Source organism: Chaetodon auriga, chromosome 7, assembly GCF_051107435.1.
Source record: "Chaetodon auriga isolate fChaAug3 chromosome 7, fChaAug3.hap1, whole genome shotgun sequence".
Classification (NCBI taxonomy): Eukaryota; Metazoa; Chordata; class Actinopteri; order Chaetodontiformes; family Chaetodontidae; genus Chaetodon; species Chaetodon auriga.
This window is the reverse complement of record NC_135080.1, coordinates 4,562,447-4,579,508: the sequence shown is the minus strand read 5'-3', so window position 1 is coordinate 4,579,508 and position 17,062 is coordinate 4,562,447. Positions and strand designations below refer to the sequence as shown.

Below are 17,062 nucleotides of genomic sequence, written 5' to 3'. Positions count from 1 at the left end.
TGCTCTGGAAAGCCGCTGGCATCTGTGGGTCTGCTGTGTGCGAGTGCTTGTGTGCCACTGCTGCTTTTTCTTTGTCTTAGTTGGATATTTCCCTCCTCCTCCATGCAGATGAAGAGATTAGCACTGATTGATTGCATCCTTAAATTGGTGTCATTTAAAGAGGAATGAGGGGTAAAAGTTTGTTCTTTCTGGGGCCCATTGTCTGTGAATGTGTTTATGGATATTGTGACAGCTGCTAATTTGATCTAAATCACCCATTTCTAACTATTTCTAGTGTCCAAACTCTCCTGCAGGCACTCCAGACTGTACTAATGGCCAGATATTTTTTGCTTGTTTTCTGCATTTATACAAACCATCCATTTATAATTCTGCATTCAACGTCTCTTTAAGAGGACACAGTAGTTGTAAGTAATGGATGCTGGGTTTAAAGTGCTGATAGAAATGTTATGGGTCAGCCTTAAATGGAGTTGTGCCTTCTGTGGTAATGCTTTTTTATTACACAAATATAATTTCCATTTTCTCAGTAATGGTCATGTCCATAAAAAAAAAAAAGAAATATGGGTATTTACAATTTGTTTTCGACCTTATCATACATTATGTTCACTCTGTGTTATTATGATATTGATTCAGGGAAACGGCACCGTCAGAGAAAGTTTTATCATTTTTCCAATGTTGGTTCATAAAAGCTCATTTTCCACTTCCTCTGCAAGTGTGTCCGTGTGTCTGTTTATGCTTTTCGTTGTATAGTTCGGAGTAAGGTGTTGAAAGACGTGCAGTGTCATCCTGTAGCAGGCATATGTTTAGCATAGCCTTTGGCAGATGGTGTAAAATCAACTAATAACTTGATATTGCTCACAGAAAAAAGTGGAAGCAAAATATTTTTGAAATATGACGCGTGTTTACGAGGCACTTTATCACTCGCGTTTGCCGCATTAGGCTTATGACTTTGTCAGGACTGTCCCTTTGAGCTGTGTCATTTGTTTTTCTGTTTGTTTGGGTTTTCCTTACTGAGATGAGATCACCTGTCAAGTATTCATTTCGTAAAAGGCTAGTTATGACTTCCAGCTGTGCAATAGAAAACAATTATGTCAATTTAGGAATCCTAATAATACACCTACCAGAATCAAGCCATCTTGATTGTATTGCACAGAGAAGTCTGATAAGTGTAATTATTACCTGAACATGTCCGCCAATAACTCACAACCACAGTAGTGTTTTCTGAAAACTCAGAAACCCAAAACTTCCATTCATTTGATAAATAATCAGGCACTATTATCAATTTAGCTCATTTTAGAACATCATCAGTTGTTCAAGCCACATTATGATTACTTGCAGTTTCGACTGCTGTTACTTTGTCTCTCCGACAAACAAATGCAAATTGAGTGCCATCTTATTAAAATGGATTTATGATCTTAAACTCAATTTTATTATTTTAGTTTGAACTTTGCCTTATGGTGAGGACCATTGCCTTTATTGATCACCCACATGATGTCCACATATGCCCACAAGTAATGTTCTGCATGCGAGGACTATTCACACTCACACAAACACTCACACTCACCCACACACGCACATATATAATTACTTTATTTTATTTTATTTTTTTTTTGTTTTTATATTGAATGTGTGTCTTGTTTTGTCTTGTTCTGTAACAGCACCAGCCAGTGTTTTCTAAATCTGCAAGTTGTGATAAAGTACATTTTCTGGAATATTTGACTGAAAAATGATTTGGAGATAAAATAACCAGATGGGACCCAGCAAATCAAATACCTGAATGATACTAAAGAACAGTCCAGCTTATTGGTTTGCAAAATTGCCCACAGTGTCCCAACACAGCAGAAAAATATTAAACAGGAAAGTGTCTGATGTTTGACAGATTAATTTATCTTTATATAAAGCACACTATACTATACTGTAAATAGTCATGTCAACCAACCATAGCCGTCTGTCAGCCAATATTCACCCCATATTTCATCATGTTAGCTTGTAAAAACACCACTAGAGGACTTTATTTCCTTTGGTGACAAAGACGTTGAGTATCTAACACTGTCAGTGACACAAAGGCAGGACTAACGCTGCCTTGCCAGAGTCTTAGCAGTTCAATCTAAACCAAGAACAGTGATATAGTAGGCAAGAGGGCAGATTTAATCAGTGGTGGCAGAGCTGAAATACGGCCAGTCAGTTAGCAAAAACATCAAAAAGGGGCATCAGGCCTCCTTTCATGGGTTAAGCAGCTCTGAAGCCTTTGTATCGCACAGCATTTCCAGGACAACTTGAGCTTGACCAGTGAACGTTTGTGTTGCACACTGTAAACATGTCCGCTAGAGCTAAGCAAAAGCACATCATTAGGGGGACAAAGTTGGAATGCTGAAAAGGGAATTGATAACACCCATGCAATTCAAAAGCTATAAATATCCAATTAAGCTACCTTGTTGCTGCGTTAATTGTACCTTGTAGGGAAATATAACTCAGTAATTAATAGACCATTATTCGTAGTAGCTTTGGCATAATAGCCTTTTTTTTTTATAAATTTGTTTTGCCCTTTGAAGAGACTTACAATGCATCCTTAGTTCTTCATAGAAATCAGTTATTATGACTTACTGTTCTAGTCACAGCAACATGGAAACTCATGGTTTATTTTCACTTCCAACTACTGTACGCACTGTACTCTGCTCATGATTCATTATGATGACTTACCCTGTAAAAGTTTGTTTTTCAAAGGCACTTATTTAAGGATTGCATGCAGTATTAACATTAACAATGGGCATGCATTTATAACAAGGTCCTAAAGATGTTACAGTCTCCAGCACTGATTTTCATTCGATACATTAGGTCAAATTGTCAAGAATACTGAGATATAACTGAACTGTTTAACATGCACAAAACGCAGACATTTGTGTGTTGATTTTGCAGTGGCCTGGTGCTGGTTGTACAAGATTTAATCAAGGTTACCAGTGGATCTGGTGTGCATAATCACATACCTGCTGCCTTCAGATGGCTCCAGAGAGAGTTAATCAGCTGAAAGGGAAGGCCTTCATACATGAAATCTGTGGTGGCTGACAGATGCTGCTAAGAATCAGCCATTAATCTTTTGCGCGCCTTCCTGCATCACTCCCATAATCCTTTTTTTTTTTTTTTCAATCTGTGCAATTAGATATCTGCTGATTGAAGAATGTACCTGTATAATGAAAGTGAAGCATGCAAGCAAAACATTTATAAAAGGGGTCTGTCTGATTTTGGAGCTGTAAAGGTGCTACACCAATTAGTGATGCAACAGCACAGAACTTGCACGCGGTAAGTCTTAGCTGCTGTCAGCCTGGTCTGAACAGGCAAGCCTTGGCCTCAGCAAAATGTGGTGAATCTTGACATCAAAATTGCCTTTAACTGTTGGTTTGCCAATGACACAATGGGGAGTAAGTCAGGTGCATATTGCAGGGGAAGAACAAAACCCACTGCATCATATACCATGAGCCAGCCTACACATGTGACCTCCACATGCAAATACAGTAAGAACAGTACCAAGAACAGCTGAAAGTATGACAAAGCTTTAAACATGCTATCACATCTTGGAGTGGATCCCACTCCACCTACACAGGATGACAAAATTGGTGCCAGGAGGAGCAAATTACGCAACATTTTACTGATCTGCCAAAGACAAACTGCCAACCTTTCACACAACCATGTATGATTCTTACTACGCAGCTGCCCAAGTCAATGTGGTAACACACAGTGTTTTTTCTTGTTTTCCCGGGCATCATTGTAGAATATTAACATGAATTTTTAGCATTAGCATTGAATAAAAATGCTGGTATCTTGACTACATTAATCCTGCATGCAGAACATCCAGCTCTATGATAAAATGGAGATTCAACACAATCTGCATTTACAACAAGAGTAGCAGTGTGATGATGACTCTCAGTCCCCGCTGAGACTCTGTGAGTCATTCCTGTGCGTCCTGCATGCTTTGTATGCCACATGGCATCAGTTGATGGTACCGGACAGGCGCAGAGATGTTTGTTTTTTCTTCAGTGTTAATCTGCAAATACACTGCATTTTTTATAGATACTGCCTGCAGCGGTAGTCCTTGAGCAAACAGATAATTCCTGTTGTCACTGTGGAATCACACATCTGCTTCACCTTGCTCGCTATTGTGGGTGTGCAGTAGTACGAGGTAGTCACAGATCTTATTTACCATGTTGTGTATTGCAAGCATGACAACCTTTATCTCCTTGAGCATTTCTATGTATAGCTTCAGAATATACAGCAGTTAGAGGCAAAATCAGAAAGATTAGCCAGGTTTGGAGAGACAGAGAGAGGGAGAAGTAAAGATCAGGACTCCCCGGATGAAGGATGTTGACTCTTCTTATTTGATTTTCTTTTCACTCAATTACATTCTCCCTCTAAATTATATTCTCTGTTTACGTGATTTCGTTCTCTATCCATAGCCAGAGAAGCCTTCTCAAATAACGCCATTTTTAAACATGCATTGTCGTGTGTGCTCGTACAGTGCTAATGACTCATGCACAAACTCAATCATTGTGATTAGTCTCGTGGCTTCCAGTCCACGATTCTGCGTTTCAGTCCCTACATTATATGAGTGTGTACACCTTAAGCAATTCTGCAGACTTCTCCTCTTGCCTCCACTCATTAGTCAGCACATACACACACAACCATGCGCAGATTGATCACATTAAAATAACCCACAGAGGTTGTCAGATATCTTTGCACAGGGTGTTTCCACGAATCCCTTTGAAGTGTGTAATTGTTATTGGTTTTAGTGCGGAAGCAGTCAAATGATTAATTGATTAGTTGATTGACAGCAAATAAATAAATCAATTTTTAAGTAAGTGGTTAATCCTTAATGAAGCTGGCTTGAGCTTTTAAACGTGAGAATTTGCCTCTCTCTGTTTTTCTATAGTAAATGTAATATCTTTTTGGACTGCATTAGTCAGACAAAATAAGCAATTTGGACACCTCACCGTGCGCGATCTTGAAAATGTGATTGGCACTTTGCACTATTTTGTGACATTTATTAGACCAAAGTTAGAGGAGTGAGTGCAGTACCTTTAAGCAGCTGTTCGAAGGCAGACTGTAGATGCAAATTTGTGTACTTATATAATAAGTACAAAAGTTGGGAGGCTGTGTAAAACAAAAATAAAGACAGAATGCAACCATTTACAAACAAACTGTGTTCAGCAACTAAAGGTTTATGAAGTGTTCCTGAGCCCTTCATGTGTAAGGATCTCGCTCCATCCTCGCTTGTGAGCGCCTGAGCCTTTCGAGGATGCCCCTTTCATATCCACACACGATACCTTCACTGTCTGCCTGTGTTTCAGGATTTTTACATACACGTTAGCAAAAACAAGACATTCCCATGAATTTCCAGAAAATTAATAGTATCACAATATTTTTCTACATGGTATTTAAATGATTTATAAAGTGTGTTTTCATATGGCCCATAGCAGGAGAATTTACCCTCATGAACTCATGTTCTCTCTCTGCAGCAGCCAGTTCGTTTGTCATCTTAAAGTTTTTGAGCACAACACAGAACACCTACTTGCTTATTTATTGTAAGTTGCAGGGTTGTAGAAAAAAAATATTGATGCGTAGCCACCCACATTCGCATGTTTCAGCGTCTGTCTCTCATCCTAGAACCACATACTGATACTGTTTTTCCCTTGAAAATAAATGTCATACTTTGAACTCGGGCTTTGATGATTGCTGCCTGAGCCACTTTTGCTGTGTTTTACAACTTGCACTGTTGAACTAATATACTTACAAAGTGACTTTTAGATAATCCTTATCAAAATTAAACTAATTGAATATGGAATTGTAAATTAATCAAATTGTTACACCTTCTGTAAGTCACTTTGAATCAGCACTTCAGTTATTTTCCAAGACATATTGCAAAACATGTATTGAGCATTTTTTCCATGTTGCACTAAACACTGCAGTGTCACTAGCAGTTGTCCGTTTCTGCAGATCACAGTAACTGATTTATTCATCTTTTTCGGTTCCTAATGAGTTGATTAAGACCTCTAATGCAGTTGTCGGTGGTCTGTGTTTGCTGTCAGGCCAAACCAGACAGTAACTGGTGCGCCTCTAAGCTGTCAGGAACTGACTGGTAACGCATGGTCCAGGTCCTCCTAAGTAAAGGTCCCCTTTTGCTGCCATAATATAGTGAGTGAAGGCAAAGGCAATCAACTCTGGCAGCCAGAGAAAGTCTTCTGGCCGTCTCAAGCTGTGGTTTCAGGCCTGCAGAAGCCCCGTGCATGACGTTCGGTGCATGTGGCTCGGGCACGAACTGCACAAGCCAGCATTAATTAAACACAGTGAGACAGTAAAACCTCTGTGTGCTAAACTAATGGCTGCCGAGCATGACTACCTTGACCTCATTTAGGTTATGACTTTGACCATTTTTAGAGGACTTTAATCTTTTCTTGTCTCATTGATTAATTCTCTCCGTGAGGAAAATGCTGTAATATTCGGTCAGAGACTTGGTGCAGCTCATTTTTGTCTCTCATGTCAAGAATTTTCGTCTTGCCTCTGGACTTCTATGCCCACAGATACTAGCTCAATGAGAGATACTCTGTTCAGCGGCAGAGTGTTGTTTATTTGACACATGCTGAATGTAGTGTCTTTGATGTGTCCGAAGGGTTCTGGGAATGGCTTCTAATTTCAACAGCTCTTTCTCTCCCGGTTGTACAGTGCTGTAGAGTCAAGCACAACAGTGTCATGGCCATTAACCCACAGCATGGCCACTGTGCCACTGTACCCATTACCTGCACCTACATTAGAGGATTGAGAGAGAAATGAAGTGTGTGGTGGGAAGTATATATAAAGCACAAACTGTGACTCTCAGGGGCAGTGGACATTTGCTTGTGTAGGGCTGTGGCTGATATGTTAGTATCACTAATTGTTTCCTAATTAGATGTGAGTCACTGAGCCGTATTTTAATACTCTTCAGGGATCATTACAGAGCGAGAGGAAATTTATCTCTCCTGATGGATGACAGTAGAGTCAGCAGGAATTTCAACATCAACACCGACGGACTGATGGGAAGATGGGAGAGCACCAAACTGATGGCTTTGTTCGCTGCAGTCACATTACTTAAGTAGTCCATTTTCAGCGTGGCGCAGAGCTGCATCAAAAGTTAATCACACATTAATAGGAGCTCTGTGGAGATTTAACATTTCATGACAGCATGGGGATTGGAGCCAATAAGCCTCGAAAGAGGAAACTGTATGATATTTGTATGTAAGAATTAGCATACTGTATTGCCATATAACAAGAGACAATAGATAATCACAACTGTAAATTATTGGTATTCTGCTGTTAAGGTGAGTGGCCAGTCTAATCCCTCTGGTGTTTTATATTACTGACAAGTAGGGAAGCTGAAATGGAAACAGAGCACAGAAGAAATAGGAAGGATTGGTTCAGGTTGGATTCATTTCTTTGCTGCCAGGGGTTATATGTATTTCCACAGGAGGGGGTATTAACAACCTCTCCATGCCTGGGAACATATGATTCATGTGCCTGCTGCACAGCACACAAATTTGAATCCGCCTGCATAATTTCTGTAATTTGGAGGAGCGTAGTCATGTTAAATTGTGATATTTTGAAAGAAGTTTGAAATGAGAGTGTCAAGAATTAGTGTGAAATATTATTTAGTTGTATTTGAGCAGATGTTTCTGACTTAGCATGCACTCGTTACTGAATATAGGCTGTGCTTTGATGTAGGCATACATCCAAACTGATCAGTTGTGGGGTTTTTGTGCTCGTTTGTTTGTTTTGTTAAAGGATTTGAGCATTGTAGCCTGTAATTGTTCCCCTTTTTTGCATCTAACATCCCAAAAAGGTGTTTTGTTGTTTTTATTTCTCTAAACCAGTGCCAGGTATTTACCTTTTCTATTCTGTCTCAAATTCATTTCAGTTGTTTGCAGTGTTCCTCCCAGCTGGGGTGAGGTGGCGGAGACAAAGGCAGATGTGTCCCTGTTTTTTTTTTGTTTTTTTTTTGAAGTGTCAGAGTTAAGTCTTGCTTATGTGTGTGTGTGTGTGTGTTTGCGTGTGTGTGTTCTGCTCCTATGTGATGTTGCCTGTGTTTGGGTGTGTTTCATTTCCCCCCCATGTGTTGTCTCTGTTTGTGGTCCACAGGTCCTCCGCTGCATTGTTCATCCGCCTCCTCCTCCCCCGTTGAGCAGCTCCCATACCCTCCCCCTTCCATTGCAGCCAATGAGAGCCAGGGAGGGTTGCTAGGTAACTGTGCGGCTCAGCCAGCCCAGGACTCTGACTCTGAGGATGAGTTTGGCCCCAATTCATTCTTAGTTAAAACTGGCTCAGGGAACGTGTATGCTCCTGCCACTGCAACTGCTGATGGTGAGTTGGTTTTCAAACTACTGTTGCTTTCTGGAGGTTAGCCTTCCCCTGCTCCTGGATGTGTTGTGTTATAGGTCATGCAGATGGCTATGGGCAAGAATATGTCCCTTTTTTCTGAGCACCATGAGAGAGAGCTGAAACTTTGAATCGATATGTAGCCTCAGGAAATGCACAGAACTCTCTGAAGCAAGGTCTGGAAAGTTCAGAGTCTCACTCAAAGAGATGGACGATTTTGGTTCAGTAGGAGATATTTGTCACAGATACTTCTCTTCAGTTTCAATGCGTGCTGGTGGGAGTAACCATCTACAATCCCTCTATAGAATTTTCAGAAACAGCAGCCTGCAATGCATCCTCCGCACCTCAGATAGGAAATGAGCAAGGAGTAAAGACAGCTGCTTGATACCAGGTGTAATGTAATCCCTGCTGTAGCATCATATACTGTATCACAACAAGGACGGACTCCTTCCAAGTTTATTAAAACAGAGTTGGCCCCTTACTTTAGATTTGTATTTTGATAACGGCTCAAACTCAAACAGTGCCCCTTGATTTAGATTAGGTTTGAAAATTCCTGATGTGGTTTCTCATTAATAAATGTCAGCCTCTCATTCCTCCTGTCTCCTGCTGTTGACTTAACACTCATTCAGACTGACAGAATGACATTTGCACTCAAACTGCAAACATAGTGCTGACATGTTGACAAAACTTCAGAGACTGTAAAAACACGTACAGTGGATTTACTTAGGAGCAGTCAAAGTGAGTTACACATCGTACCAGCAGTTAACTTACTCTTTAAATCATTGTGAAGATTTTATTTGCCATGCTACTATGGCACTAATGAATTATCTGTGGCAGATAATAAACATTGAATGGTCTGTGGGGTGAAATTGTTTTGTTGAGATTGATATAATAGTATTTGTTTGTTGCTGTATAACTGCTATACATCCATAGATTCTTGTGTATTCATTACTGTGTGAAAGGCCTTGATTCTTCTTAATTCAGTGTACTTTGTTTACACAAACTCACTGAATGGCATATGAAAAATGTATGGACATGAGAACATTTGAGTATTTTGTAAACTCAGAAAACCAGATTTATTATTAATCCCACATTTTGAAGTGGAGCAAGTTATATGTTCTTAACAATGCTGTCATTCAAACTGTTATGTACGCCATATATCTCCCATAGGTCATCCATTTGCATGCTGAATAGGTTTGTTTTTTTTGATATTTCATTGTTGATGCCTTTGAACTACAGCAGCTACTTGCTTATCCCACCGGCATGACAAACACAAAACAAAATAAAATGCTCTAAATAATTGATCAAGCTTGCAAGTTAACTATCCAAAGGGTTGAATTACATCAAACTCCAAAGTGCTCCAGCTGCCTGCTCAGAAAGCCTCCAGAATGAGTTATTAATCCCGTCGCAAATCTCCCCCCTAATTCCACAGTAGCAACATGCTGGTCACCCAGCAGTGACATGACTGTGCTGGAGGGGACATGGGTGGGGGGAATTGGCCTTTACCGTGGCAGATTTGTCTCATAACAATGACACTGATTTGCATAGGTACAGCATTTAGGTTGGCCTCAGGCTGTCACTAAGGGGTAGGAGAGGACTGAGGAGGAATTTCCCGAGCTCTAGTTCCTACCTTAGTCATCCACAGGCTTTGTGAGATTACTTTGAATTTGCATAGTGCAGCATGTTTCTGTGTTTCTCTTGCTAGTGGGTGCAAAGGCACTTTTTCTACTTCTCCTGTGTACTATTGACAGCGATGCTCTTGTCCATTCTGAGGACCCTTCTCCTTTTTGTAGTTACATATGAATAAGTTGTAATTTATGCAAAATAATCTTTTCTTTGAGATTCTTCTTTGGAATTCTTCATTGTTTAATCACAGAATATCTTCGACAGTAAGGAGCCAATTACAATCAGAGAGAGAGCAGAAAAGAGGCTCCACTGTTTGTTCACTTAAACCACCTAGTGAGTCGTGTCAGCCTGCTCCACGCCTTCTCGCGCATTTTCCACATCACATCCAATTACTTTATAAGCTTGCAGATTCTGTTTATTAAAGTCTTGGATTTTTGTGATAGCTAGTGCTTCTCTATATAAACTATTTCCGGGCCCCAAAGCTTTTGTGGCAAATAATATATGTAACTAAATAACTCTGTCAATCCAAGCTGGTTTCACCATTTCAGGGAAAGAAATGACTTCATTAAAACTTGTTCAATGTGTAGTGACACTTTTCCCTTCAGCTACACAAACCTCATCTTCTCAAGGTGACAAACCAAGAGTGAGCCAAATAGGTTGTGTGGAGAGTGGCATGCAGAACAGGGTTATGGACACAGAACTGCATATCCAGTATGATTAAACTAAAGATCATGAGTTTCCTGAGTTGCTTTATCAAATTTATGGAAGATGAATTCTAATGATTTCTGTTTTATGCAGAGGTTGGAATTCTGGTTGAAAAAAAAAAAAAAAAGACTTCATGTGGCCAAATGTAATCTGGAATTAAGTATGCAACTCAGGTTTTCACTGGGAATTACATGAGCAAAAAAGGTAATTTAAAAGCCACTGTGGTGAAAATGACTGGAATATCAAATCAGATCTCTTTGACATACAGGCCAGAAATTGAAGAAATCTTCACATTCAGATTTGACACGGTGCAGGAAGTATTTACTTTTTAACTGTCAGTAAACAACCACAGAAAACTGTGTATGCCTGAAATAAGTGGCTCACAGTATATTTGTTGCTCTGGAAAACAGGTGCCTTTTATCACTTCAGATTAGATTTGCTCAAGGTCATCTTTGAGCCCACATACAGGACTTTAAATGTTCTGCTGGATTTTGAACAAGTAAACGCTCTCAGCAGCATATCGTTATTCACATTAGTAGCCTCTAAGGCTGCCTTGTTTATTTTTTTTTTTTTGGGATCCTGTTTTCATTTGGAAGAACACTGAGCCAGGGTTTCTGTAAGGCTGACGAGGCTGCTCACTGAAGCCTGCAGTCCTTTTGTGAAGCATGTGTTTCGCTGTGGCCCTCGGCTTTCTCTGAGGGGCTTCTTCCTGGGGAGACTGCCAGTGGGAGCCCGCTGCCACGCTGAGCAGCAAGATCTGAGACACTGCAACCTCCCAGTATTAGCATCTCTTAATGCAAAGCAGCATGGGGTCGGCCAGTGTTGGCTTAAGTGCAGCCGGGCTCCCTGGTGAAAGGGCCAGCACACCACCACCTCACAGCTGACCAAGCAGGAATGCGGAGCCGGGTAGAAGGCTCGGGGATGCGGTTGTGTGTGAATTCAAATAAGTCTTCATTTGAACTGCTTAATCATCGCTTGTCTGCAAAGACGGGGGGAAATGTGGTTAAAAGAGGTCATCCCAGAAAGTAATTCATCCACAGACACCATGAGGAATGAAAGTATCTGAGGCTAAATAATAATTTAATGAGTAGCACATGGCACTTGCATGCCATGCCCCTGTTTTTCGGAGTGTGTGAGACTTCAGTTTTGAGTTGACACATCAAAAGGAATTGGCTTCTCTTGATCGTGAGTTATCAATGAACTGGAGCCAAAAGACAGTTTGTCCGGTTCCATTCAACTTGCTGTTTGTCATCGCACAGATACCACGGATAATGCGTTTTGCATACCTACGTAGCTTCTCTTCATTGACATAAAGTGAGATGCATTACTTTCATTCCATGATAATTGCAGACCATCTGTGCCCTTTTAGAAAATCTTCAACCTCTTGATGGATATGCAGCAGAGTGACAGACTGAACAGAGCATACATAACCACTTGTCTTGTTCTTGCTAAAGAATGACAGAAAATCCATTTGATCTCAGAAAGGGAGAGAGAAACATATGCCAGGACTAGTCCTAATGGATTAGATGGCAAACTGTGGTAAACCTCAGTTTGAAAAAAGAAATAGAGTATATATATTTAGATTATATATTATTTCATTTGTTTTGTCTGATAAATAGATTTTTTCATTCTGTTCTTTGTCTGTGTTTTTTTTTTATGTTTCTATGTTTAAGTTTATTTTTGCCGTGCCTTGTATTACCATTTTGCCTTACATGCATAGAACATATGGTATGAAACTGTTTTTCTTGTTGCTTGCCTCATTTGGTGTCCTCAGTGAAAGCTGGTAGCAGGGTGTTATATACTTATACAGCAACAGGGTTTTCTTCCAGTTAGTAATCAAGTTGAGCTTATGTTTGGATTCAAGAAGGTCTTTTCCCCTTATTCCCACAGAGAGAGCCAGTGGAGAGCTGAGCGTTATACCCACCATGTGTTGTTTGTGGTACCTGTTACCTCTCAAATGAGTCCAGGAAAGACAGCTAGTATTCCCACATGGCTCTTCCCTTCAGACTTTTCTAATGGTGTAGGAAACAGCAGGGCCAGCAGAGAGAACCAGCTTCAGGGAGCCAGGAGTGCAGCTTCACTGCCTTCATGATAAATTCTATTTGTATTTTTATAGACAAATGCTACTCAACTGGAAATTCTGCTCCTGTGATTAGCCATAGGGGCTGTAGCACTAAGCAAGATTCAACGATTTATCGGGGCGCTAGATAGCTTTTGATTAATTCTGTATTGAATGGCTCACACCTCGGTGCGTCGATCGGGTGTCCGGGGCATGTCATATCACTTTATTTCATCAGGTGTGACCATTAGTGCTGCAGATTTTAACCATTGTCCTTGTTCAGAAATAGGCCCTCTCCCTGGACAGTGCACACGGTGGCAAATTAAGTGTGAGCGGATTGTTCCTCCACATGTCACCAAATGTGGCAAAAATGATGCCACTGAAATGTTTTTCATGTGTGGATGTCAACCAACTTTGTACATTTTTATTAATTAATGACAGGCTTAATTTGACATTTATACATGTTTACAGTTACTGCAAACTTACAAACAGGTATCAAACAAATTAGTTTACCATCTGAACAGCACATAGCATGCACACAGAGAATTTGACGAAGCTTACATTAATTGCTCCTGACAGCTGAAGTGCTGCTCTCTCTACCATCTGGTAGCCACGGCGCCACTGAAATATGTATCTAATGAAATAAAGGCTGGTCTTTTACATTTAGATTTACTGCTACACTGCAGTGTGTTGAATTTTTTCAGTGACTGTTGTTGCTGATTTTAGTCTGGTGGGACCTCCACCCGCTCATGTGGCAGGTGAGATTTGCAGGAGTCCCTCTGAGTTGTGGCAGTATTACTGACAAGTCAACGTTTGAGTGCTATATTGCAAAGACGTAGTCTAAGAAGCAGAATTTGTTTTTTTCCTAACCCACTAGGTACAATTTTCTGTACATCTCTTGTGCAAGATAAGTGGTTTTATTTTTGTATAACTCAGCTGGTGTTCACTGAAATCACAGACACAAAAAGAGTTGCTTCTATTAAAAAAAGCTCAAACCTGCGTAAACTTTCATGGCCACACATTTTACATTTTAATTGAAGTAGCTGAGTTGCTGTTACAGCAACAAGGCAATTGGCCTATTGTAGAGTACTGCACACCTGCACCAATAAAGGAAGCATGGCAGTCCCTCAGATGAATCACACTAATTACCATGTTTATGACATTTTGAATTATTTATTTTGTGGGATTTGTTGATTTCTATCACTTTTGGATAGAACTCAGTACTGTCTTCCCAGTAATCCACACTGCAGTCTGCACATAATAAACACATTTAGTAAATTCACCATCAACTCTTTAGAAATAGAACTCACTCAGAGAGCAGGCATATACAGAACATTTAATTTAGCTATTTTAATACCATTTAGAGCTTCAGCATCAAAGCACACTCAATGATTGAGATACATGTGCCAGATTTTTCACTGATTTAAGTAAATTCAGTTGTTCATGAGTAAATGGTGAACAAGCTCATAGATCTCACAATATTAGCAAATCCTGGATTCTGAATCCCCAACAAAAAATCCGAACTTGTTCCTTAATCCATTTAAGTATTTTAAGGTGTTTGAAATATCCTGTTTTTTCATGAAAACTCTGAGAAATTAGTATTAGTTTTAATTTTATGGTGTGGTTATGTGATACCTCACAAGCTGTCCGCTTGCTTCCCAGCAATTATACCATTTTACCATTACACAGACATTCCTGTTATCTCTCAGGGTGGAGGGTGAAGTCCTAGCTAATGAAGTGGATTTGCCGTAATTACTTGTCTAGAATAGCATCAGGAGGCCTTAACCAGTGCATACATCTGTTAGGAAGAAAAATGAAAAACCCACATTCCCGGAATGAATGGATATCTTCAGGCCTCTGTTTTGAATGCCATGTGAAAGTTTAGCTATTGTACCAAAGTCCCCCTTCTCTGTCTCTCTGATAACAAATGAATCTCCTTTTCTTGCCAATTTCGTTGTGCAAGGCAGGTCAATAGAAAACCATTAATTTTTTTCTGTCCTTTGGATAGTAGTGAATAATTGTTGCTGAATCGCCACATCTGTGGGGGTCGTGTTGCCCTGTGCTTTGTCTCTTAGACTGTCTTGTTTCTTGTCTTTCTGTTTATTCCCACAAACATAACAGTGACTACTTGCCTGGCTGTTGATGGGCTATTGGTTGGACAAGGACAAACATGCATACAGTCAGGCATTGAATTTTGATCATGATGCAGTGCTTCACTTTCTGTAGAACATGGTCCATAATGCATTGAAATGGTGATGGCTTATATGCAAAGAAGTATGTGAGTGTAGTGACACTTCTGTGCAGACTGTAAAGCATTTTGAGGGCACTACATGTACAAAATTCTTTTAAATAGTTCATAACACTGCATGGCTACTGACAAGTTATAACAGATGAGAACATTTGAACTTCCAGCAGAGCATGACATAAAGTATTAAAACTGGACTTAATCCACTTACACTTGGAAATTAGATTTAAATGTAGATTATGTTGTCATCCAATGTTTATGACCGTTATGTTACAACTGAGAAATAGTAATACAACATTATATATTTGTGCGTGTGTGTGCGTTTGTGTGCACAGTGTGAATTTATTTGCAAAAGTGATTTGGTCATTAAACAACTAATTCCAGTCATGGCAGTTTTTCTATGCAGGGTGGACAAAATAACATGAATACCTAGCAGTGTGTTGCTCGCCCACGCAGGAGAGTTGCAGTCAATAATACTTTTGTGAAGCTTACATTATAAAACTACATATATTGATTCATTTCTGTGGTAGCTTTTGAGGCCATAGCATGACTCTAAAGATGTATTGCAAGTACAGTCCTCAGAAAAAAAAGTTACCACATGTCAGAAAAATTAATTTCTTGTTGCCCCACTTTTGCTTGATCGTCGTAGGAAGTAAAGTATTTGTTTACCGAGCAGTAAATGCATTCCAGAGCAGTGATGCATTTGTCCTTGTGATATGTTTCAGTGCGTATGTCTGTGCTGTCCCTGTATCGAATTAGCATAACCTTATTAATGGCTTTGGGGATCAGGTACATTACTGAGCAGGAGGGAGGTCATCAACAACTGTGTGGTTTTACCTCACAGTACTCTATTGTTCATCAGGGCCGTGGTGTGCGTCTCTCTCAGTGGCTCAGCTAATTGCGAGGGCAGCATTGTGCAGAAGTGCTCAGCATGGAACCATCTGTCAGTGCAACAGATGCAGGTTATAGCACTCTCTCCAAAATGAAAAAGAAATAAAACAATTTCCATCAGGGGTTCATCCTGTGAAATATCTGAACGATGTAGCAGTGAGCCAGGTTCAAAAAGAATCTGAAGGTGAAAAACAGTGGTCTCACCATTATTTATGATGGTTATGAAATGTACAGAATGTAAACAGAAATTTAGAAATGTTGATTTTTGTAGCAAAGACTATAAATGCCGGTATGTGTGGAATTGTCCATAAAGCACATACATGTTGAAAACCTTGCAGGAAGGGACTTGAAGATTGTATGCAGCAAACCATATTTTTGTCTTGTTTTTCCTCGCTGAACCGTTCGTTAACACATCACCTGTGAACACAATGGGCTCGCTTTCCACTTCCCTAAAATGCCTCAGTACTAAAGCTTAATGCTCCTTTGTTCTCAGCACAGCCAGTTTTGCACCTCAGCAGTTTATCAATCTGCCTTGATTGACACATGTTGAGCAGCTTCATGTTCTTGACCTCTAAAAAATCTGAAATGACTCAAAGCTTCTTGACTGCCACGAGTAAGTGTCGCTTTAATGAAGGAGCTGATTATCCAAAATAAGCCCTTCTGTGTGTCTATATTCCACTCTCTCTGCTGTAAATTGGCAATTTAGTGTTGTGGATATCTGTGAAATAAAGGAGGCTTGCTGCTATAAAAGAAAGCCGCTCTTTCACTCTGTGTAAAGCCAAGAGTTCATTGATTGATGAATGGCTTAGCAGATGTGGAAATAAATGGATACAGAGTGCACAAGGACATTGGTCTTTTATCTTGTGAAGTGCAGAGCAAATCAAGTGCATATACTGTACAGCTGGACCACTGGATACAATCTGTTGGTCTAGACTTCATACCTAATATTTTAAAATTGTCTGATGTAAAGACAACAGAGCAGAAGACCTACAGAAACTAGTTTTGGAACAGTATGACCACAGGTATCACTTCTGATAAGGTTGACCACCGCAAATCTGGTCATGACGTGTACCTGATGATGGCTGATTGTTGGCAAAACAGATAATGTTAGCTCATACTTTTTGGAATTGGTTCAGTATCTTACA

At 40.0% G+C, this 17,062-nt stretch overlaps 1 protein-coding gene across 5 annotated transcripts in view; it reads left to right on the top strand.

Moving 5' to 3' along the window:
* tenm4 (teneurin transmembrane protein 4) overlaps positions 1-17,062 on the top strand; it is a 146,164-nt gene that overhangs the window by 47,186 nt on the left and 81,916 nt on the right. Inside the window, exon 4 of one of the 5 annotated variants that reach the window (XM_076734711.1) lies at positions 8,155-8,376. The exons of the other annotated variants lie outside the window; for them this stretch is intronic. Coding sequence (XP_076590826.1) covers positions 8,155-8,376 — 222 coding nt within the window. The remainder of the gene's footprint in view (positions 1-8,154; positions 8,377-17,062) is intronic. 5 annotated transcript variants of the gene reach the window in all.